The 22,586-nt window shown below is 47.4% G+C and overlaps 1 protein-coding gene and 1 long non-coding RNA gene across 2 annotated transcripts; one reads left to right on the top strand and one right to left on the bottom strand.

Moving 5' to 3' along the window:
• The first annotated feature begins 5,183 nt into the window (after window positions 1-5,183).
• Window positions 5,184-6,504, top strand: LOC148791297 (uncharacterized). The gene is made up of 3 exons (XM_088888144.1): window positions 5,184-5,375; window positions 5,484-5,724; window positions 5,999-6,504. Exons 1-3 carry the CDS (start codon window positions 5,184-5,186, stop codon window positions 6,502-6,504), a joined length of 939 nt encoding a protein of 312 aa, XP_088744270.1.
• Window positions 6,505-19,302: 12,798 nt separating this feature from the next.
• Window positions 19,303-19,968, bottom strand: LOC104595837 (uncharacterized). The gene is made up of 2 exons (XR_016076638.1): window positions 19,827-19,968; window positions 19,303-19,737 (listed from the first exon to the last, which is right to left on the bottom strand). It is a non-coding gene; the product is annotated as an uncharacterized LOC104595837 (long non-coding RNA).
• Between the last annotated feature and the right edge of the window lie 2,618 nt (window positions 19,969-22,586).

The raw sequence follows: 22,586 nt of genomic DNA, 5'->3' as shown, positions 1-22,586 counted from the left end.
AAAAGCATACGGCATCCGAATCCATCCGAGCACCACAGGGTCGACACAAGATCATAACTAATAACTAATAACCCTTTCCTCTAGTGTACCAGCGCCAATCTGATCTCAGCGGAATCCTCGAATTCTCCTTTCCTCTAGGCTCTATCGGACTAGCGCCAATCCTGGAATTCTAACTCAAAGTACGATACAACAGCGAGTGTGCGTTGGTGGTCTGCACTCTGCAGGCGAGGGTGGGAACGCTCCTTCACATATGCTAATCGCTATCACGGACAGTGCCGCGTGATGGGTGTGAGTATTATGACAACCGCCCAAGTCAGTATTGTTGCTGACTGACTGAATGGTGGTTATTGAAATGGAGATGATGGTAATTCTTCTCGAGAGAAGAGAACTGCCTTCATGTCCGACGATCCTTATCCCTGAATCCGATCTCCTTGGGCAAGTCGTCCTTCGTGGCTGCTAAGAAATGAACCGTCGCCGGAAACGCCAACACGATTCCCTCGATCAATACTCCCCATTTAAGCGCTTTCATTTCTTGAAGATAATTCATGCGTCCATTTTTCGAGAACGACAGGTTGATGATCAACCGACAGGTAAATTTTTATATTAATTTGTTTTTTTTTTTTTAATGTTTCGATGGACATTGCAACTTGGAAACTGTAATGTCGAGGTCGTTTTGGGACCTGGAAATTGGTACGAATCGCTTTATTCTTTATTCTTTTTTCAAAAATTTGGGGGAACGAACGACACTTATTGTGATTGTGTGTGTTCTAAGTAAGGAGGGCAACCAGGGCTGTGTTTCCAAGTCTGAACTGATGAATTGCAACCGACACAAGGTTTAACTCCTAGGATTGTTTGTCTATGTACAAAAGCTGTTTATATCCAAATCATCTATCCCCTTCTGTCACGGAGCTAGATGGTGAGGTCCAGTGCGGCACTCCCTGTGAATCGAGTAAGTCTATGAGATAAGCAATAAGGTAAAGGCAAAAAGATGGCATACGAATTAGTCAAAAGATGATTTATATTGCACTAAATGGTTGTAAGTACAAACACACAAGTTTGTATTGAGGAGAATTCGTATTTAACTTTTACACCGTATTGGCACAACTCAATTACCTATTTCTCCTCAAAGATTAGCTTAAACTTTTGATGTTATGGAAGAAGGTTACATCAAAATATTGAACTATCATACTTGTATTTACAATTATGCCATTGACATCTCCTCAATACAAAATACATAAGTAGCCCCACCCAAGACACATTTGATGGAACTCTGATGGTGAGACGTGGAAGCGGCGAAGGCATTTGAAGGTGCGGGGAAGTGGTCACTTGTGAGTCTCCCCAACTCAATTTGGTCTTCGTCCTCGAAGACCAACTCTTACTTGATGCTTTGATCCGGCTGTTGGTGGAGGAGGATTCTTCAGCTGCTCCATGAACACTATCTCTCCCAGGGCTCGGGCATGGTCTTGATGGTTAGTCTTGAAAGTGTTCATTGTGTTGGGGAATCTTATGGCTATGGTCTAGGTTCACTCCTTTCCTGGCCACTTCAAGGTAAGATAGAGGATTGTTTGGCTTGGTTGAAGGGAAAGTTGGGGCCAGGTTCAGAGCAAAATGGGCTTTGGATTGTCAAGACTTAATTTCCCAAAATGATTTGTCCCCCCATGGTGGCTCCTCGCAAGGTTCCTAGGAGGGATGGAGTGATGGCTTTTGCAGGAAGGGTACCTATGTGGGTAGGATGGCACTCGCTCTCCCCTATAGTGGGTGTGTTTGAAATGGTTGTGGTTAGGGATGGCCTTTGGTTTCTTGGGCACCTTCAGCGTTGGATGACAGTTACGCTGATGTTGGCACTGTTGTTGAGGCTGGTGTTGGAACGCCTTGGGCGGAGATTGCTTCTTCGTGATGGTTTCTTTACCCATTATGGTGCTAATGTGACGTGTCAAAGAGGGGACCTTCTCTGTTGCTGACATGGTGCTAGCTAGGTGGACATCTGCTTCTTGGTACAATTGAATGGCTGAAAGTTGCTTCCCATGTACCTGAAGTGTTGTTGTCACCGAGATCATGCAAGGGGAGCGCTCGTCTAAGATGAGTAATCTGTTGATGTGAGGCATGAGTGCTGCTTCTTCCTGTGTTAGGAACTCCACTCCGAGAACAACATGGAAATCATCCAAGGGAACCACAGTTAGGTTGATGTTGCCCCTCCATGGCCAACTTGGAGCTCTACTCCACGAGCCATGCCTTCGACTGCTTTGGCCCCCGAGTTGATAGCCTTGACCCAGCCCATTTGTTTTATGGTGGTTAAGCCAAGGCGCTCAGCTTCTGCCCGGGAGATGAAATTGTGTGTTGCCCCGATGTCTACCAAGGCTTGAGTTGGCCTCCTGCCAAGGGTGATGTCTATGTATTTCAGCCTCTTGTGGGCTTTGTTTGACTGTTAAGTCGTGGCCTCTTTCTTGACCATGGCGGCTATGCATACCTGAATGTGATCATCATGAATGCCAGTCGCATAGAAATATTGCTCAAGTTTCCACAAGAAGTTGTCTAGCTCCAGGGCATCCCGCGCACCTGAGTAGGGTGTCGGTTGTCGTATCTTTATGTGTGTGGTTGGAGCAGATGAGGTGCTAGTTGAATTGGCAATCACCCTTTTTATGAGGAATAGCTCACCCCTCATCTCATCCAATTGTGCTTGAAAGTTGTCCATCATGCCTTGAAGGCTGCTTTGGGAGGAGTTGGCTTGGGAACGTTGCAATGTGTCATGGATCTCTCTGAGGGTTCCATTGACATGGGTTTCCTGCTCTACCATGGCGTGCTCAACAGTCTCCATGTTTAGTTGGAGTTCATTAACCCGATTTCGGGTCTCGCTCACGGTTGCCTTGCAACGCAAGACATGCATGTCCATGCTTGCTAATTGATCAACGGACTTGTCCTGCTTGCCTGCTTTGGTTGTGTGGCCCTTCGGGGCTTGGCTTTTGGAAGGTTCGTCGGTTGGTGCCTTGTCAGTGTTGTGGGCTTGAGACAGCCCATGTAGTATGTCATCGGTGGTGTCGTGGTTGCATTTCATTGTTTGTGCTGGATGTGAGTCGATCGACAGGGTCTAATGTGTAGCAGAGCTCTGGCTCTGATACCAACTGTCACGGGGCTAGATGGTGAGGCCCTGTGTGGCACTCGTTGTGGGTCGAGTAAGCCTATGAGATAAGCAACAACAAAAGAAAAGGCAACAAGATGGCACATGAATTTGTCAAAAGATGATTTATATTGCATTAAACGGTGTCAAGTACAAACATACAAGTTTGTGTCGAGGGGACATCGTCCTTAACCTTTATATGGTATTGGCACCACTCAACTACCTACCTCCCTCAAAGAGTAACTTAAGCTTTTGATGCTCTGAAGAAGGTTACATCAAAATATTGAACTATCATACTTGTATTTACAATTATGCCATTGGCATTCCCTCAATACAAAATACATAAGTAGTCCCACCCAAAACACACTTGATGGCGAGACGTGGACGCGGCGAGGGCACTTGAAGGCGTGGTGAAGCGGTCACTTGTGATACTTTGTCATCATCTCCCACCCTTGCTCTAGACTCTACTGTCTGTGTCTTGTTACCTCCCACTTGAGAATCCCATCCAGTGCCTGTGCTGGCTTGTTCTATCTCGACGTTATCATGACTTCAGAGTTTGGTACTGGTAGCTTATCCAGTTTTGAGCCGGCTGGTCTGGGCTCACTCTTCTGCCCTGGCCGAACGAGGATTTGTGCTATTGACTGGTGTGGTGATATCTTGACATCTTTATTCGATTTCAACTTTTCAAGGGTTTTATTTGTACAGGAACATTGTTAAGAGAATAAGAGTTACTGCAGTTACAGCAACCTGCAGTGAACTCACTTTTTCGGGCCTTATTCTAGAAAAAAAGAAAAAGGAAAAGGAAAATTTTGCATATAGATGGAATACAGAAAGGCTACTTATGGACGTTATGGAGCTCTTAGAAGCTAGTCATTTTAGCTTCAGTTTCTCAAGCAGAAAATGAAATAAAGCGGCACTGTAGGATGAAAATGGAAGGCTTTTTGCTGCAGAAAGATTGGATTGGCACCCCTCAGCTCCGATTTGACTGATTGAAATCCGACGTAAAGACGTTGGCTTTGTTCCTTGGTGAGGAGCTGTTTTTGTTTTATTTTGGTTGTTTCTGCTCGTCTCTCTCTGGTTTGTTATGTGTTTGTTTCTAGTAGTGTCTGTCTCTGTTTGTCTGTATGGACTTCTATGTTGTTACCTTCTGTATAATGAAGTTTCAAATTCCTGACCAACCTCAACGTGAGGTGCCTCCTCTTATTAGAAATTCTTTTATTCTGCATTTTCCAGAAGTTTTGATTGGACTGTCTTTCAAGTGATCCCGGAGAAGTTCTTGAGAAAATTCTGGGGAACTCTCTCCTCTATTGCAGTCCTTAGGGTCCCTAGTGGTAAAATATGGAAAGTAGGATTAAAGAAAGTGAAGGTAAATGTGTTTTTCCAGAACGGTTGGGAGGAGTTTGTAGAATATCATTCTTTGCAAGGCCACCTTTTGGTTTTCAGATATGATGGGATTCACACTTTCATGTCCTTATATTTGATATGACTGCCTCTGAGATCGAGTATCCAACTATCCATGCCATACTTAGAATCATATAGAAACCAGTACAAGAATAATAGCCTAGGTGAAGGAGGGAAGACAAGTAGAAGACACCATGGAAATCATACATGCCTTTTCCCCATGCCAAGTATTAGAATAGCTTCCATGTGTACAATAGATAGCTCTCTTAGTTGCATTAGTTTCCCACCAGTCTCTCATGTAAATCTTATCATGTAGCTCTTCTTATCTTCTTATCCGTGAAGTTCCCATGATAGGAGAACTCCTTGTACATAAACAACTCTATTAATATAAATATATTAGGGACGATGGGCTCATTATCGGTCCAGTTCGTTCTCTCATTACATGTTGTTGTGACCTTCACTTGGTATCAGAGCCATGACCACCCTAATGGCCTCTAGTGACTCCTCTATTGCACAAAGCTCCACCGTAAGTTCAACCTTCGATCACACTTCGAGTTCGAACACCTCCCACATTAGTGACGCACACTATCTCCCAATTAAGCTGCACAATGACAACTACATGCTCTGAAAAGCTTAGCTACTCCCTGTTCTTTACACAAATCGGCTGATGGGTTATGTTGATGGCTCGATTGCCCCTCTTCCAAAAGAAATACTGGACCCAAATGGTAGCGAAGTTAGAATTCCAAATCTAGCATACTTGGACTGGTTCGAGAAAGACCAACTTGTGCTCTCATGGATTATTGCATCACTCACCGAGGGTGCCTTTGCGCAAGTTGTCAGGTATCGCTCCTCTCGTGAAGTGTGGAATGCTCTCGCCAAGTCTTTTGCAAACTATTGTCATTCGAGGCTGCTCCAATATAGGAGACAATTGCAGAGTTTAAAGAAATGAGGTATGACTATTTCTCAGTATGTTAGAAAAGCTAGGTCAATTGCTGATAGCTTGTCAACAGTAGCTGAACCTATTAGTGCCAGTGATTTGATTCCCTATATTCTCGTCGATCTCGTATCTGAATATGAATCCGTTGTTACCGCTATTACTAATAGGTCTGATCTAGAGGACCTTGATGTTGATGATGTGTTTCGAATTCGTCTTGGTCATGAAAGCTGGTTGGAACAAAACACCACTAACAGAGGCCATGAGAGCACAAGTTGGTTCCAATATGATTCCAAAACACTACTAATATGATTGGAACAAAACTGGTTGGAACAAAACACTACTAATATGATTCCAATTCTCCCTCAACGAATGTCACCAATCGCAAAGGGAAAGGTTTCGGTAATAATCAACAGTTTAGTACTCCCAAGAACAACTATAGTCGAGGCAAGGGCATGGTCCTTCTGATAGTTGCACCAATAACAAAGGCCAGGGGCACGACAATCCAATAGTTTTCCAATTGTGCAACAAATTGGGACATGGTGTAGTCAAGTGTCATCACCGATATGATCTGAACTTCCAGAATGAAGAAGCAAAACCAGCAATCTACAACAACGATTCTACTTTCTCATTTGACCCAACTTGGTACCCGAATAGCGGAGCCACTCATCACATGACACCCGATGTTGAGAATCTCCAAAATCGATCTAAATATGGAATGTTCGATCAAGTGAAAGTTGGTAACGGCTCAGGTTTGGTGTTTAGACATGTTGGTTCATCTGTTATTAATTCTGCCTCTCATCAGTTTACTATAAATGATATTTTTCATGTGCTGAACCTATCCAAGAATTTATTATATGTCCAGAAGTTTGCTCAAGATAATCATTTATATCTTGAATTTCATGGAGATTTGTTTGTTGTGATGGATTATACGGGGATAACATTGCTTCGAGGGCCCAATAGAGACGGTCTCTATAAGCTTTCGGGCAGTATCGCTTCCAATCAATTTGCTCCAAATAAACCATCTGCTTTGGTTGGTGAATGTCTCTCTTGATGATTGGCACAAGCGTCTTGGACATCCTGCTCTTCGCATTGTAAGACAAGTGGTGAAGCAATTCGGCTTACCTTAAGTTGGTCAATACAAGTCTAAGTTGAATCTAGTATGTGAGTCATGTCAAATGGGCAAGAATCATAGGTTATTTCTCCCCTCGTCGTCTACTATTGTTAATAGTCCTTTAGATTTAATTTATTTTGATGTCTGGGGACCAATTCCAGTGTTATCTACTTTTGGTTTCCATTATTATGGGATTTTTTGTGGATTCTTATAGTAAATTCTCGTGGTTATTTTTATTGCATAAGAAGTCCGATGTTCTTGATGTATTTTTAAAGTTTAAATGTCATGTTGCAGTCCTGTTCAATACTAAGATTAAATTTGTACAATCGGATTGGGGTAGAGAATACCAGAGACTCTTGTCTTATTTGGACTCCGTCGGCATTACACACAGACTTGCCTGCCCACACACACATGAACATAATGGCTCGGCTGAAAGAAAACATTTTCATGTTATTGAAGCCACACTGTCTTTACTGGCCTCCTCGTTGCTCCCCTTTTCCTTCTATGCCGATGCTGCACTCACAACGGTTTATTTAATTAATCGCCTCCCTTCCTCTGTTCTACATGGCAAATCTCTATTTGAGGTGTTGTTTGGTGTTTTGCTGGATTACAAGTTACTCAAGATCTTCGGCTGCGAGTGTTATCCTCTTCTCCGTCCCTATAACAGGAACATGTTTGCCTATTGTTCTCATTAGTGCATTTTCTTAGGCTATAGCAACAAACACAAGGGCCAATGGTGTCTCCATCCCTCCACTGGTCGTGAGTATGTTTCTCAACATGTCACTTTTGATGAGCACTTATTTCCCGGTATTTCTCTTGATGGTTCTATTGTTTTTCCACCCTTCGGAGTCTATCTTCAACCTCAATTTGCTCATCCCACTAGTTCAGATTCTTCAACTATGTCAGAGTCGTCTACACCAACTGCATCCTCACCAAATATTTCCTCTGATCTTCCTTCAAACGTGACGGTGACCTCAACTCCACCATCGCCAGGACCATTTCCCTCACAATTTGAGCTAGGGGTGTTCACGGGTCGGGTTGGGTCTGTTTCTTGGGATTTCCCCAACCGACCCGACCTGGTCGGGTTAGCTAAGGTGGGAACCGAAACCGACCCACTGACAGGCCAAACCGACCTGGTCGGTTTGTGTTGGGTTGGGTCAGTTTCGGTTTTGCTCCTGTACAAAGCCAAATAAAATCTGAATTAGTTGATAATTTGATATTGAAGAGTCCAAGATAAATCTAAATTTAATTCAGGTAAAGAATAAAATCAATAAATTCTTCATGTAAAAACAAGTGTCAATAATGGGCCTTTTAGAGTAAAAAACTAGGTAAAACTAGGTAGGTAAATCAATAAAATAAAAATTTAGAAAACCGAAACTGACCCGAGATTTTGGTTTATGTATGTGCCCAACCCGAAACCAACCGGTACGGATGAAAACCCGACCGACTCGGGTTGGGTCGGTCCGGGTTGATCGGTTTGGTCGGGTTGAGCATTCTTATGAACAACCCTAATTTGAGTCGTCATCTCCAGATGTTGGTCCATGTGGCACGTGTCATCCCGAAGATCTTCCGCACCAATTGTACCACCTCCTAGTCGACAGCATGGAGCCATACCGCCCCCCCCCCCCCCCCCCTCGCATCTCACAACCTATCCATTGCCCCATAGCTTTCTTGCTCAATTAAATGATGACAATACCGAATCAATTGCTATTCTAAAGCGTTTCGCTCTGCGCGTGATGCCATGGCCAAAGATTACAATGCATGTGGACTCTTATTCCTTATTCCGCTGATATGAATGTTGTCAGCACCAAATGAATTTATAAAATCAAACACAAGCCTGATGGTTCCAGTGGCCATTACAAGACTCACCTTATTGCCCAAGGCTTCACGTTGGTTTCCAGAGTTGATTTCACCACCACCTTCAGCCCGGTAGTCAAATCCATTTTGATCGTCTCTCAGTTGACTCTACGTTCACGGGGCGCGTGCATGTCGCCCTATTCGAGGATTGAGTCAACTGGCGACAAGAATCAACCAGTGGTAAGCATCCACCCTCCTCATTTTCCTTCCAAACATGTTATTCCTCAATTTCCTCTCCAATCTGAAATTCTTCTTTTCTATAGACCACCACTTGCGGCGATTTATTTGTTTCACCGAGCTCCGACCGTGTGAAATCAACTGGCAACAACTGTAAACCGGCTGTACTTGTCAGTCTTAATTGTTATAAGTTCTAACATTGAAAATCTAACAATTTTTGTCTCAATTGTATTCCCTTGACACCAAGATAAAAGGTTTGATAAAAAAATGGAGAGAACAAGCTATTATTGAATGGGAATACTTGTTTTCAAGCTATTATAGATACATTGAACATTTCAAGCTTTTGGTCAATCTACGACAACGTGAACTCACAAGACTTCCACTCCTGTCCCAATGCAATCTGTATGTTTGAACTTTGAACTAGAATTAAGAATAGCTTAACACACAGTTGGAAACCAGAACTGATGATACGCAATTCGGCCGGTCTTAGCTGTCAACGACCTTGCCTCTGAACTGAGTAGCAGGGAACTTGAAATGGGGGAGATGAGGAAGCTCCGGGGGGAACCCGGTGTAAAGGCTCCAAAGCTCAAGTTAAAATCCTTCAAAGGCAAGATAAAACCAGATAGCGCAAAGTTTGCATACCTCCTCTTTGGGGGGTGGAGAGCCTTTTATAACCACCTCGCGCACTCACTCCTAGACTTCTGTCAGGTCGGGAATGATTACTTCCGTGCTTCTGCCAGTTTGGGCGTCATTGCCTCTGCTGGGGCAGAACCGTCACTGCTCTTTTTGTCGGAGCCGTCTCTGTAACTGGAGATGGTGGTGGCAGGTGGCCGTTGAAGTGCGGCCGTCAAGCGTCAGATCCCAAGTCAGTCAGATGCGCCGCCCCTGGATACGGACTCCTTCGGTGTCAGGTACAGTGTGGTTCGTCTAGTTCAATGCTCTGGAGGCGAAATGCTTGGAGCGGTGTGCGAGGCGAAGTCTTGAGTTCGGATAAGGGGGGGGCCCGAACTGTCATGAGACGGGCCAGTTCGGGTCACTGCTTTGTGTGGCTCGGGGCCAAAGGGAGAGTTCGGGCTCCTCGTAGGGAGTTCGAGCTCTTAGTACGGAGGTCGGGCTCCTTTTAGGGAGTTCGGGCCCCTTGTAGGGAGTTCGGGCTCCTCTTAGGGAGTTGGTTTCCTCGAGGGGAGTTCGGTCTCCTCGAGGGGAGTTCGGACCGCTGGTCTCTTCCCTTTGGTGTTTGTACCCTAGGTATGCTGCTTTAAGTGCCGAGCTACTTGTTTTTTGCCACGTGGCATGATTTACGAGGTCGGGCCAAATCTTCCTGCATCAATTGCCCCCCACTCCTTGTGCTAAGGGTCTTGCCCTGGCGCGGGGAGTTCGCAAGGTGTCAGGTAGATTTGCCCTGCACTTTGAATCTTGGTTCTGACGGTGCGAGGTGCGTTGTCAGGGTTCCTTGGGTTTCTTCCAGCGTCCATTAGGCAGGAAGCGCGCCGGCCTGCCTAATCGCTGATAGATGTGGCGGTGCGCGTTTTATTTCGAAATTTCAAAAAGCGCGCCACTTGGGGGGCGCGATAGTGGGCGTCTTTTCAAATTTGAAAAAGACGTGCCGTTGCCGCTTTTACTGAGGAGACGTGCGCTGGCGTTCCGTCAGTTTCGAAAAGATGTGCGCCGACGCTTTGTCAGTTTCAAAAAGACGTGCGCCAATCACGTTTCGGTCTCGGGGGACGTGCGGTTAGCGTGGCTGTAGGCCGTCAGATTGGCTTTGATCTAAGCCGTCGCCTTTTGGTCACTGTGAGTATAAATAGCGGGGGGGACCCCAGTTGTTGTCACTTTTGTATTTCTCTCGAGCTCACGTCCGAGTTTCAGCTCGCATCCAGTTCGCGCCCAGGTTTTTTCAGTTCACGTTCAAGGTCTTCTGCTCGTCCGAGCTCCTGTGGTCTATAGCCTTTGTCCGGGTGAGTACTTTCCAAGATCCCATCTCACTCCCCGATGTCTAGCTTGAATGGCTCAGATAGTCCTTTCAGCGGGTCTGATGCAGGTTCTACGAACCGAGTTGCATCCCCCGATAGCCCTAGCGAGCCGGAGGTAGAGCTCGAGGAAGAGTTCGAGCTCGTAGGCCGAGGCGCTTCGGGTAGTTTGGCGTCCACCTCTTGTCGGGGTCGGATGTTAGACAAGTTTGGTCCTTCGACCATGACGCCTGAGGGGCTCCAATCCCTCATTACCTATTATAACTTGCCCGGGGAGTACGCTTATTTCATACCTTCGGGTAGCTTTCCTTGGGAACACGCTCCTGATGAGATCGTGATATTCCGGGAGCAGCTCGCCGCGGGGCTGCGATTGCCTTTCCATCCCCTCCTTTTCGAAGTCTTGAACCACTTCGGCGTGACGGTCGGCCAGCTTCACCCGAATTCCATTCGAAATTTGGTGGGGAATATCTCCTTATTTTGTGAAGAGAGCTTTCTGTTGGATTTGGAGATTTTTTCTTCAATCTTGATGCTTAAGAAGCAAGCGGGTCCCCTCCCCGGGCGTAGGCGAGCTTACAACCTGTCTCCTCGCCCGGGCTTTAAGCTTTTACATGAGCTCCCCAACATGGTCCCAGCATGGAAGCGAGACTATTTCGGGGTGCGAAGTGTGCTGGGGTGGCCGTTTTAGACCGGGTGGGGGATGGCCGCTCCTGACTCCGGGGTCACACTTGACAAAGAGACGGCGAAGGGCCTCTGGCAATGGGCGCGGCTTGGGCTGAAGTGTCAACAGTATCTGACGGAGGTCAAGCTCATTGTGGCCGGCCTGAGTTCGGGTAGGTTCTTTACTTGGAGATTCTTATCTTGCGGTCTTTCTTGCTTTTTACTGATGGCGAGCTTCTTTTTGCAGGTGTGATGGATTCTCGAGGGACCCGGGGTGGGCACTTGTTTCAAGGCATGAAGAGGAGAAAGCGGGTTGCCAAGCAAACTCACCCCGGGATGCCCCGGGATGCGGAGCCCGAGGTGTCGGACTATCAGCCAGAAGATCTGCCCAAGGAGCCCAAGATGGTCCCTCCAATGCAGGAGCCGGCAGGGGGCCCTTATGCTGAGACTACCTACATAGGGGCTCCTACATACTCCGGTGCTCCTGCTTACTCCGGGTTTGCTCATACGCGAGCTGGGCCCTCGGGCTCGGGGGCCCCGGGAGATTTTAGGAGTGTGTTGTCACCGACCCATGCTCTTCAAAGGAGTAAGGAGGCTATTTTCCCCGAGGAGGTCGTGGCGTGGACTGATCTCCCTCTGCATCAAGTGGCCTGTCGTGCCGTTACCCATGCCACGGTGGCAAGTGTTCTCCCTCTTTTAGAGCTCTTTGGCTTTCGTTTTGTTGGTTCTTTTAATCACTTGGTCCCTTTTAGTAGGTGAATTCTTTTATTCACGCCTTGGCGGCTCAGGTGGAGAGGAGCTCGAGGCAGGCGCGAGCTACCGAAGAGGCTCATCGCGCTGCCGAAGAGACTGCCCGTTTTTCACGGATCAGGCAGGCGAGGTCTCAGAGAGATGTCGAGGCCATGAGAGTGGTGGTGAAGCACATGACGGACTTGAGGCTGGATCTGCAGCATCAGGTCGAGTACCTTCAGGAGGACATCAGGGAGAGGACGCAGATCTTTTCTCAAGGTATCGAAGATGCCAAGAAGAAGGCTGTCGATGAGTACATTGCTTCGTCGGGCTTTGATGATCTGATGGTGGATTCATACAGGAGGGGTTTTAAACTAAGCCGGTGGATGATCCGAAATACGTACCCCGAGCTCGATTTTAGCGCCATATCCACTTCGCGCATAACTCAGGAGATGGCCAATGCTGCTGACGGTGAGCTAGACTCCGAGGGCGAGGCGGGGCCTTCGGGTGTTGTTGAAGTGCCTTCTGATAATGAAGAAATAGCTCCGGGCTTGTAAATTTTTTTTTTATGTACTACCATACTTTTGAAATGGAATGACTTTTGCTTAAGTGTCGGTTGTTCTTTCTCCCGAACTGAGCATATTTGTCGAACTAATCATACGTCCGATCTGTTTCCTGTCCGGGCTACCGCACTTGCGCAGCCTGTTTTGGTGGTGATTTTATCCACTTTGCTTGGCGGTCTATAGGTAGTATCGCCTTAGGTTGACAATGTTCCATGCTCGGGGTACTTGCTTTCCCTCTAAGGTTTCGAGCTCGTATGCCCCCCCGAGTGCTTTCTTTACTCTGTAGGGTCCTTCCCAATTTGGTCCGAGTTTTCCTACGCCGGGTTCAGGTACCATTATCTTACGGAGAACCAGGTCGCCGACGCAGAAGCTCCTCTTCTTTACTCTGGCGTTACAGTACCGAGCTACCTTTTGCTGGTAGGCCGCAGTTCGGATGTGCGCGAGGTCTCTCACCTCGTCCAATAGGTCGAGGTTGGTGTGTAACTCGTCTCCGTTTGTCTGCTCGTCGTATGCTTCTAGTCGCAGCGTAGGTACTTCGATTTCCGTCGGGATTACCGCTTCGGTGCCGTAGGTGAGGTTAAAGGGGGTCTCTTCTGTGGCAGTTTTTTTCGTGGTTCGGTGAGCCCATAGAACACTTGGTAGCTCGTCCGCCCACAACCCTTTAGCTCGGTCTAGTCGTGCTTTCAGTGTGCGGAGGATGGCCCTGTTCATTATTTTTGTTTGACCATTTGCCTGCGGGTGTGCGACCGACGTGAAGTTCTGACTAATTCCCATACTTTGGCACCATTCTTGGAACTTGATATCCTCGAACTGTTTGCCGTTGTCGGAGATCAGTATCCGGGGTAGCCCGAAGCGACATACTATGTTCTTCCAAAAGAAGTTCTGTATGTTTCGGGCTGTAACTGTTGCCAGAGGTTCAACTTCTATCCACTTTGTAAAGTAATCTACTGCCACCACTGGTAACTTTCTCCCACCTGTTGCTGGCGGGAATGGCCCCAGAAGGTCGATGCCCCATTGTGCAAAGGGCCATGGACTGGTGAGGTACTTGAGGTCGGCAGCAGGCTGATGGTGGATATTGGCATGCTTCTGACACTTGTCACATTTTCTGACGAGCTTGACGGCCTCTGCCTTCATTGTTGGCCAGTAGTATCCTTGTCGAAGTGCCTTTTGAGCGAGGGCTCTGCCCCCCAGGTGTCCGCCGCACAAGCCTTCATGAGTGTCGCGGAGTACGAGCTCGGCTTCGGCAGGTCGCAAGCATCGCAGGTAGGGGAGCGTGTAGGATCGTCGGTACAACCGTTCATCTATTATGATGTATTTGGCTGACTGGCACTGCACCGTCTTGGCTGCATTGCGGTCCGCAGGGAGGGTTCCATCTAGCAGGAAGCTCGTGAGTGGGTCGATCCAGCTCGGCTCTGCTTCAAAGACGGGAGCGACCTCTTCTGCCCATCGAGAATGTTGGGCCGAGGTAAGTCCTTTATGTACATGGTTCTCATGGCGTTGTGACTCGTGCTGGCTAGCCGGGACAGGTCGTCGGCCTCAGTGTTCTCTGACCTTGGGATTTGCCTGATGAAGTGTGACTGGAAGTTGAGTAGAGCCTCCTTTACTTTTGCCAAGTATGCAATCATAGTGAGCTCGCGTGCTTTGTACTCGCCTGTAACTTGGTTGACCACGAGCTGGGAATCGCTGCAGATAACTATGTGCTTTGCGACCTTCCAATTTTGTTCCGCTCGAGCCGCGTAGCACTATTCTAGCCTCGCCGCCCTGCTGGTTCGAGGGGCCATCTACGTGAAGGATCCAGGGCTCCTCATCCCAGTTCGCGTTCGGCCTAACCAGGAGAGATGCTACACAAGCTGCTACTTCACGGGGTTCAGACTCTATTGGCTCGAGAGCTCCGAGCTCGCCCGAACTGGGGATCTCAGGCTCGACCGGCTCAGGGGCTTCGTGGCTAAACGCACACTCGGCGATAAAATTTGCCAAGGCTTGGGCCTTAATAGCAGTTCTTGGCTTGTACTGGAGGTCGTACTCGCTGAGTTCGATGGCCCATTTCGTCAGTCGACCGGAAACCTCGGGTTTGAGTAAAACTTGCCTCAGAGGTTTGTTAGTCAGGACGATGATGGTGTGAGCCTGGAAGTACGGGCGGAGTTTCCGAGCTTCTATCACCAGTGCGTATGCTATCTTTTCTATCTGCGGGTACCTTGTCTCTGCTCCCTGCAAAATTTTACTAACATAATAGATGGGTCGCTGGACCCGGTCTGTTTCTTTTATTAGTACCGAACTGACCACCTCGTCGCTTGCCGAGAGGTACAGTTCTAAGACCTCGCCCTCCTCGGGCCGGGCTAAGGTTGGCACACTAGCGAGGTAACCTTTTAGCTCGTCAAACGCGAGCTGGCAGTCTTGGGTCCACTCGAACCCTTTGCCTTTGATTGCTTTGAAGAAAGGTAGGCAGCGGTCTGCTGATTTGGACATGAAGCGGCTTAGAGCGGCTATGCGGCTGTTTAGCCTCTGAACTTCTTTTACTTTCTGGGGTGGTCTCATATCTAGGATGGCTTTTATCCTGTCCGGGTTGGCCTCAATACCGCGCCAATTGACAATGTACCCTAGGAAATTGCTCGAGGTGACGCCGAAGACGCATTTGTTAGGGTTCAATTTTCTGCTAAATTGATGCAGGATTTGGAAGACAGAATCTAAGTCTTGTATTAATTCCTGTGAAAACTGTGTCTTGACGACCATGTCGTCTACATAACATTCTATCTTCATGCCAATCGGGGGCCGAAACAGCCTATTTACAAGTCTTTGGAAGGTCGCCCCAGCATTTTTTAATCCGAAGGGCGTGACCTTGTAGCAGTACAGGACGAACTCGGTTATGAAGTTGGTTTTTTCCTCATCGGACTGGTCCATCTGGATTTGGTTGTAGCCCGAGTAGGCATCCAGAAAGCTTAGCAATTCATGTCCCGAGGTCGCGTCCACTAGGCGGTCAATTCTGGGGAGGGGGAAGCAATCTTTCGGGCAAGCTCGGTTCAGGTCGGTGTAGTCGACACACATGTGCCACTTGCCGTTCGCATTTTTTACTAGCACTGGGTTGGCCACCCAGCTCGGGTAATGGACTTCCCTTATGAAGTCTGCTGCGAGGAGCTTCTCGACATCCTCGTCGACCGCCCTCTAGCGCTCTGGGGCTAAGTTGCGTTTCTTTTGTCTAACGGGTCTGAGTACAGGGTCAGTATTAAGTTTGTGAGTTATTAGGCCGGGGCTAATACCGGGCATGTCGGCCGCGGACCAGGCAAAAATATCTAAATTTTGAAGTAAAAAACTCACCAGTTTGGTTCGTAGGCGTTCCTCGACGGAAGCCCCGATCTGTAGTGTGCGAGCTGGGTCCGTAGCCGAAGTCGGGACTGCGACTGTTTCCTTTGTGGGCGAAGCTCGTTCCTCGCCTTGCTCCGCAGGCTACTCCAGTTCAAGGTCGTCGGCCACCTTGGTTTTTCCCTTCAGGGCGGCAACATAACACTTGCGGGACTCGAGCTGGTCGCCCCGCGCTACCCCCACACCGAAGTCCGTAGGGAACTTCATGGCCAAATAGTAGGTGGAGACCACCGCCCGTAGGACATGCGTGATTGGCCGCCCAATTATGGCATTGTATGGGGAGGGAGTCGCGACCACCAGGAAATCATGGTTGAGTTTGACCGCGCAAGGCCATGTGCCGACTTCCACAGGTACTGTTATTTTTCCGAGGGGCCTTACTTCCTCTCCGGTGAAACCCACCAGAGGACTGTTCGCGGGCTTCATCTCGCTCCTCTGTAACTGTAGCTGGTCAAATGCTGCTTTAAAGAGGATGTCCGCTGAGCTGCCCGAATCTACGAGTACGCGTCTGACCTCGAAGTCGTTGATCCTTAGTTTAATGACAAGCGCGTCCTCGTGGGGGTAGTGGACCTCTCGCGCGTCGTCTTCCGTGAAGAAGATTGGTTATTCGGTCTTTGGTCTTTTTGGGGGGTTCCGTTCCTCGAGGGCTGCTTCGCGAATTGAAGTCCGAGCTGCTGCCGAGGTACATCCTGCTACCACCGAACCTCCCACAATTACATGGATGGTTCCCCGAACTGGCCTCTCTTCCGGAGGCTGTCGCTGCAACGGTTCGACAGGTCTGCTACAAGATTCGGGGGCATCCTTTTCGTGCTCCCCTTGCCGATCTGCCTTATTGTTATTATTGTTGTGCTGTAAAAAATTTCTTAAGTATCCGCGACGGATGAGTCCCTCTATCTCGTCCCGGAGATTATTACACTACTCGGTACTATGACCGTGGTCTCTATGGAAACTACAATACAAATTCTTATTTCTCTCGTTCGGATTTCCCTATAGGCGAGGTGGCCACTTCACGTATGGGGCGTCCTTGATTGTCATTAAGATCTCGGTCTGCCTCGTGTTTAACAGCGTGTAATACATCCGAACTGCTAGGGGAGCCCGGAACGACTGGTTTGGCTTCGGCTCCCGGGCCGGGTTTTTCCTGTCGACTGGGTTGGAGGGCTCGCCTTCCCTCTTTCTTTTCTCGTTCCCGCCTTCGGTTCGTTGGTTGATTTCTTCCACTGTCCTCATGAACTTGTCCGCGAGCTTGAGGAATTCGGCCACAGTTGCGGGTTGGTTAGCTACGATGTGCCATTTGAACTCTTTGTGTGTTACTCATCTTTTGGCCGCCGCGAGCTGCACCGCGGGGTCTAACCACGGTATCTGCAAGCATGCTTCATTGAATCGCTTGATGTAGCCCCAGATGGATTCTCCTTCCCTTTGGACTACTCCGAAGATGTTTTCCTCTGTTTTGGGGCACCGTTTGCTGGTGACAAAGTGTGCGGTGAAGACCTGCACGAACTGGGCCCAGCACTTTATCGACCCAGGGGCTAGGTTCCTGTCCCAAGTGCGGGCTACCCCCCTGAAAGTGGTGGTGAAGGCCACGCACATGCACGATTCGCTGGCCCTGGCGAGGTGCATTTGGGACTGGAAAGCGTCATCGTGGTCGTTGGGGTCGAAGGACCCGTCATACTTGTCCAGAGGTGGGAGCTTGAAATCTCTGGGCAAGGGGACCGCCAGGAGTTCTGATGCGAGGGGGGAAGGAACTGAGAGAATCGGGGCAGCTCCTACCTTGTCCGAGCTCGTCTCTTCTTTGCCTCTGAGCTCTGACAAGACACGGCTGGCGGTTCGGTGACTTCGTCGGCGCCTTCGTTGTTGAGTGGGCCTTGTACTGGCGCTGCTGGCCTCCGTGTTGCCGAGCTCGATGGGCTCGGAATGCAGGTAGTTTGCTGCCAGAGCGCCGAATCGGTTTTCCGTGAGCGGGAACTCGGGCTTGGAGCGCCGAGGTGCCGATCTTGCGGGCGAGGTTCCCGACCCGCCTGCGAGCTGCGAGGCGGGGATGATTTTTCTCTCTCTTTGGCCTGGGGACGAGGCCTGGCTGTTAGGGGGGTTCTGGGGCCGGAAGGCCTTTCCTTGGCGGGGAGGCCTTAACCGGCCTCGGAGCAGGGTGCCGAGGTGGAAGTAGTGGTTGGTTCAACGGCAGTTGGGGAAATTGCTGTTTATAGTGATACTGGGAGATGTTGTGCAGTACTTGGTGCTGGTGTTGTTGGAACTGTTGCATTTGGGCTTGCATTGCCCGCATGCACTGCATCAGGTCGTCCAACCGGTTTTGGCGGGTTGCCAGGGGGACGGCAGTTGGTTCAGTAAAGGTTGTCTCAATGGGGGGAGGAAAGGGGATGCTCGTGGCAGGAAGGTTTACGGGTGCCACTGCTTGTGGCGCAATCAAGCTGGGGATCCCATCCACCGAAAGGGGGATGGTGAACTGTCCAACGCACACCACGGGAACTTGAAGTTGTTCCCCGGTGGTGTTTGTCTCCGTGCCACATCCGGCGTTGCTGGAAGAAGCCATGAGTGTTGGGTTTTTTGAAGAAAAGAGGTTATGAGAGTTTGGAGGGAGGCTTTTTGAAGCGCTTTTCCACGGACGGCGCCAATTGATGATGCGCAATCCGGCCGGTCTTAGCTGTCAACGACCTTGCCTCTGAACTGAGTAGCAGGGAACCTGAAACAGGGGAGATGAGGAAGCTCCGGGGGGAACCCGATGTAAAGGCTTCGGAGCTCAAGTTAAAATCCTTCAAAGGCAAGATAAAACCAGATAGCGCAAAATTTGCATACCTCCTCTTTGGGGGGGTGGAGAGCCTTTTATAACCACCTCGCGCAATCACTCCTAGACTTCTGTCCGGTCAGGAATGATTACTTCCGTGCTTCTGCCAGTTCGGGCGTCATTGCCTTTGCTGGGGCAGAGCCGTCATTGCTGTTTTTGTCGGAGCCGTCTCTGTAACTGGAGATGGTGGTGGCAGGTGATGATGGCAGGTGGCCGTTGAAGTGCGGCCGTCAAGTGTCAGATCCCAAGTTAGTCAGGTTCGCCGCCCTTGGATACGGACTCCTTCGGTGTCAAGTACGGTGTGGTTCGTCTAGTTCAATGCTCTGGAGGCAAAGTGCTTGGAGCGATGTGCGAGGCGAAGTCTTGAGTTCGGATAAGAGGGGGTTCCCGAACTGTCATGAGACGGGCCTATTTGGGTCACTGCTTTGTGTGGCTCGGGGCCAAAGGGAAAGTTCGAGCTCCTCGTACGGAGTTCGAGCTCTTAGTAGGGAGGTCGGGCCCTTTGTAGGGAGTTCAGACTCCTCTTAGGGAGTTGGTTTCCTCGAGGGGAGTTCGGACCGCTGGTCTCTTTCCTTTGGTGTTTGTACCCTAGGTATGCTACTTTACCGGTCGAGCTACTTGTTTTTTACTCTATGGGTAATGAAAGTAAACTCTTTATTTATTCATAATAGAAAATCTCATAGAAGGCCGGAAGATCCATATAAAATGTGAATACAAAAATAAGAACTCCATTAATTAAAAGTGGTTCATTGAATGACCGATCTGCTCTTCAAGCCCATCGCTTCCCCGCTCTGTTCATTTTTTAATCTCTTCTTCCGTGCGTTGTTCCTTTCGTCTAGGGTTTCTTGTTTCTGTCGTCGCTTCTCATCGTCATCATCCTCTTCCTCTTCCCGGCTCCTTAACTTTAACCCCTCGGACTCCGACCTACTTAAGCTTCTTGGGCTTCCAGCTGCAGCAGCAGTGCCCTCGGGTCTCTCGAACTCTCTTGGGTAATGCTCCCTCTCTCCTTCTCTCGAAGACTCGAACAGTGAGTGAAGTCTTCTCCTCTCTCCTCTCTCTGTCTGGAAAAAAACTTCAACACAAAAATAAAAAGGCGAGACCCACATTCAATAACCTCTCACAGAGCAAGACAAAGTCAAAATGGATCTCTTAAACTCGAACCTTCAAATCCCCTCAAGCTTCTCTTGACCTTCTTAGCGCACCCCTCGCAATGCATGTAGACTCTAAGAACGACTTCTTCTGGTGGAGGAGGGGGCTCCTTCTCCTTGGCTTCTTCTGAACCCTTGGAATCCTTGGATTCCTCTGTTTTCCTCTCCTCCTTCTCCCCACTTGGCTTATCGGGCTTGGCTTCTTCCTTCTTCTCTTGTTCTGTTTTCTTCCCTTCTTCTCCTTTCTTCTGATATTCTACTTTCTTCTCCTCCGGTTTCTTCTCTTCCTGAAACAAGACACGATACCGTCAGTCCGTCACCAGTCAAGAAATACATAATCGATAAAAGAGAATGAGAAAAAAAAAACACAGAACAGATAGATTGTTGGACAAGAAGAAGAGGGTGGAAGTTATGGTTGCATACCTCCCCATTTTGATTTTATTTTCTCTTCTTCCTTGTGGTTCGAGTTGCAGATACAGCAATAAAGAGAGCTCGAGTACGGTAGGCGTAGGATAAGCTATTAAAGACGAATATGGCAGAACCTACTCAGACTAAAAACTCACTGTTTTTTTCTTTCTCCATATCATGACTACCATCAGATGGGAATCATCTTCTTGCTCTGCACCATCGTCATAACGTGGCGTGGCTTTTCAAGGAGTGGCACGTGCGAAGGGGTTAATGGTCATAGTACAGTTAAGAGACAAATGGTACTTAAGTATTCGACTTTTTTTTGGACTTTTCTGGTGTATATATATATACCTTTTTTCATAGTAAAAATTTTGCAAATGTAAACATCGAATCATAGCCCTGAATTTTCTGTTGCAGAAAAAAAAAACCGCAATCCAAGAATTAAACGTGGAGACTGGAGCGTAAACGAATCTCTCTCTCACATTGAATGGATGAGTAGTGAGGTCCTGTGAAATCTGATCAGATGGATAGAATGAACCAATTTGCTGCTGGTTTCCCTGCATTTGTTGTGAGTTATAACGTCTCGGTCAAATTTGCTTTGGGCTGGGCCCGCACAACCAATTGGTATTAGAAATTATGGTTCACAACCAGAAGGCCCAGCATCAATGGTACAACTCATTGGAAGGAGGAGACACAGAATTGAGAGAAATGAGGAAGATCTTAGCTTCAGCATGTGCAAAAAACTTGTGCAGGTAAAAAGGTTCTGTCCTAGCTTCAGCATTATGAGTTACTATTAAAAGGTTTGTCTTAGATAATCTGCAAATATGCAGAGGAAGTCGTAGCATTACCCCAAATAAATGAAATTAATATTAAACTATCCTTAAAACGTGTAGAAAACATAGAACTGATGTTCTTCTCTCACAGTGATAATTCATCTCCATATTGGGATTCTGGATTGTTCATATTTGGAGGCTTCAAGGCATTGCAATTAAACATTTTATTTTCAAAATTATTAAGAAGACAAATATATATTCTAACAAGTTTTCTCAGAAAGTCATTAGGAGCAAATTCTGACTCCAGTTGAAAGAGTGCAAATGCAGAATCATGGTCAAATAAGATAGGGCTCAACAATTGAACTTGATACATGAATGCTGGTTTTGTAATTTGTACTATTGTATTTGTGGTTTCCATGACATGTTTGGGAGTCTAAAGATACTGTTTTATATTCAATTTCTTTTTTTTATTCAAATTTTGAATATCATAAATGTATTTCAAGACTTATAATAGACAAGTAAGACATAGTGAGTTAATAATCTCAAGTTAAACAATTGTTGCCAAGGAGAGAAGAGGGCATTGTAAGGGAGAGTTTAGAGGTGTTTCTATCGAACCAGTTAGGATGTAGCACAATTGTAAATTAGCATACTCATTGAGCATTTGAGCACAAATTATCAAAAAAAAAAAAAAAAAACTCATTAAGTATTTGAGCACATCTTGGTAAAGCAATAGTGATAAGAGTTGTGTTTTCTTAGCTTAATTTTCATAATATTTTAATGATTAAGTGTTCAATTCAAATATGAGAATGAGATTCTAGTTAATTTTCTATAATCTAAACTGCAAAAGGAAACATAGAATTCTACTATGTTTTTTTTCTCAAATTAGAATAATAGTCTTGACTCTTGATACCCACCTTTGGGATTCAAGGGTGAACAATTTTGATGGAAGAAAAAGACAAGCTTCAACAGTTAGTTAATAAAGGTACATAGTCGTATAAGATCCTCTAGCAACATTAGACTCCTCAAGGCATTCATTATTCATTTATTTATATTTTTCTTAAGGACCAATGGCATTTATTATGTTATGTGGTATCTCCCCATAAATTTTTTACTATATTATCTCTTGATTAATTGATCTCCTTGGGTTATGAATTTTATTTGTACTTTTCTTTTTAAAGTGATTGCGTAGGAAAATCTTACACTTTATTATTAGCCCTAATCTTCTTTGCATAGGTTTTTGCTAAGAAAATTGGAAAGGATACCAACCTATTGATTTTTACCCAATGAAATGGTTAACTTGGTTGTTTAACAGTACAATTATAGATTAGTAATGAAGGAAGATTTGGCCCGACCTCATAACCATTCAACACGTGGCAAAGTTAACAGCTCGGCACAACAGCATGCCTAAGGCGTGAGCTCTGAAAGGAGGAACCAGCGGTCCGAATTCCCTACAAGGAGCCCGAACTCCCCGTAAGGAGCCTGGTCTCTCCCTTAGACCCCGAGCCTTACGAACACAACGGGCAACAATCTGAATTGGGCCACCCCATGGCAATTCGGGCCACACCTCCATCTGAACTCAAGACTTCACCTTG

Source organism: Nelumbo nucifera, chromosome 5 (genome assembly GCF_055504915.1).
Source record: "Nelumbo nucifera cultivar China Antique chromosome 5, China Antique-T2T, whole genome shotgun sequence".
NCBI classification, from domain to species: domain Eukaryota; kingdom Viridiplantae; phylum Streptophyta; class Magnoliopsida; order Proteales; family Nelumbonaceae; genus Nelumbo; species Nelumbo nucifera.
Note: the sequence above shows the minus strand (reverse complement) of the source record. Positions and strands in the feature narration are given on the sequence as shown.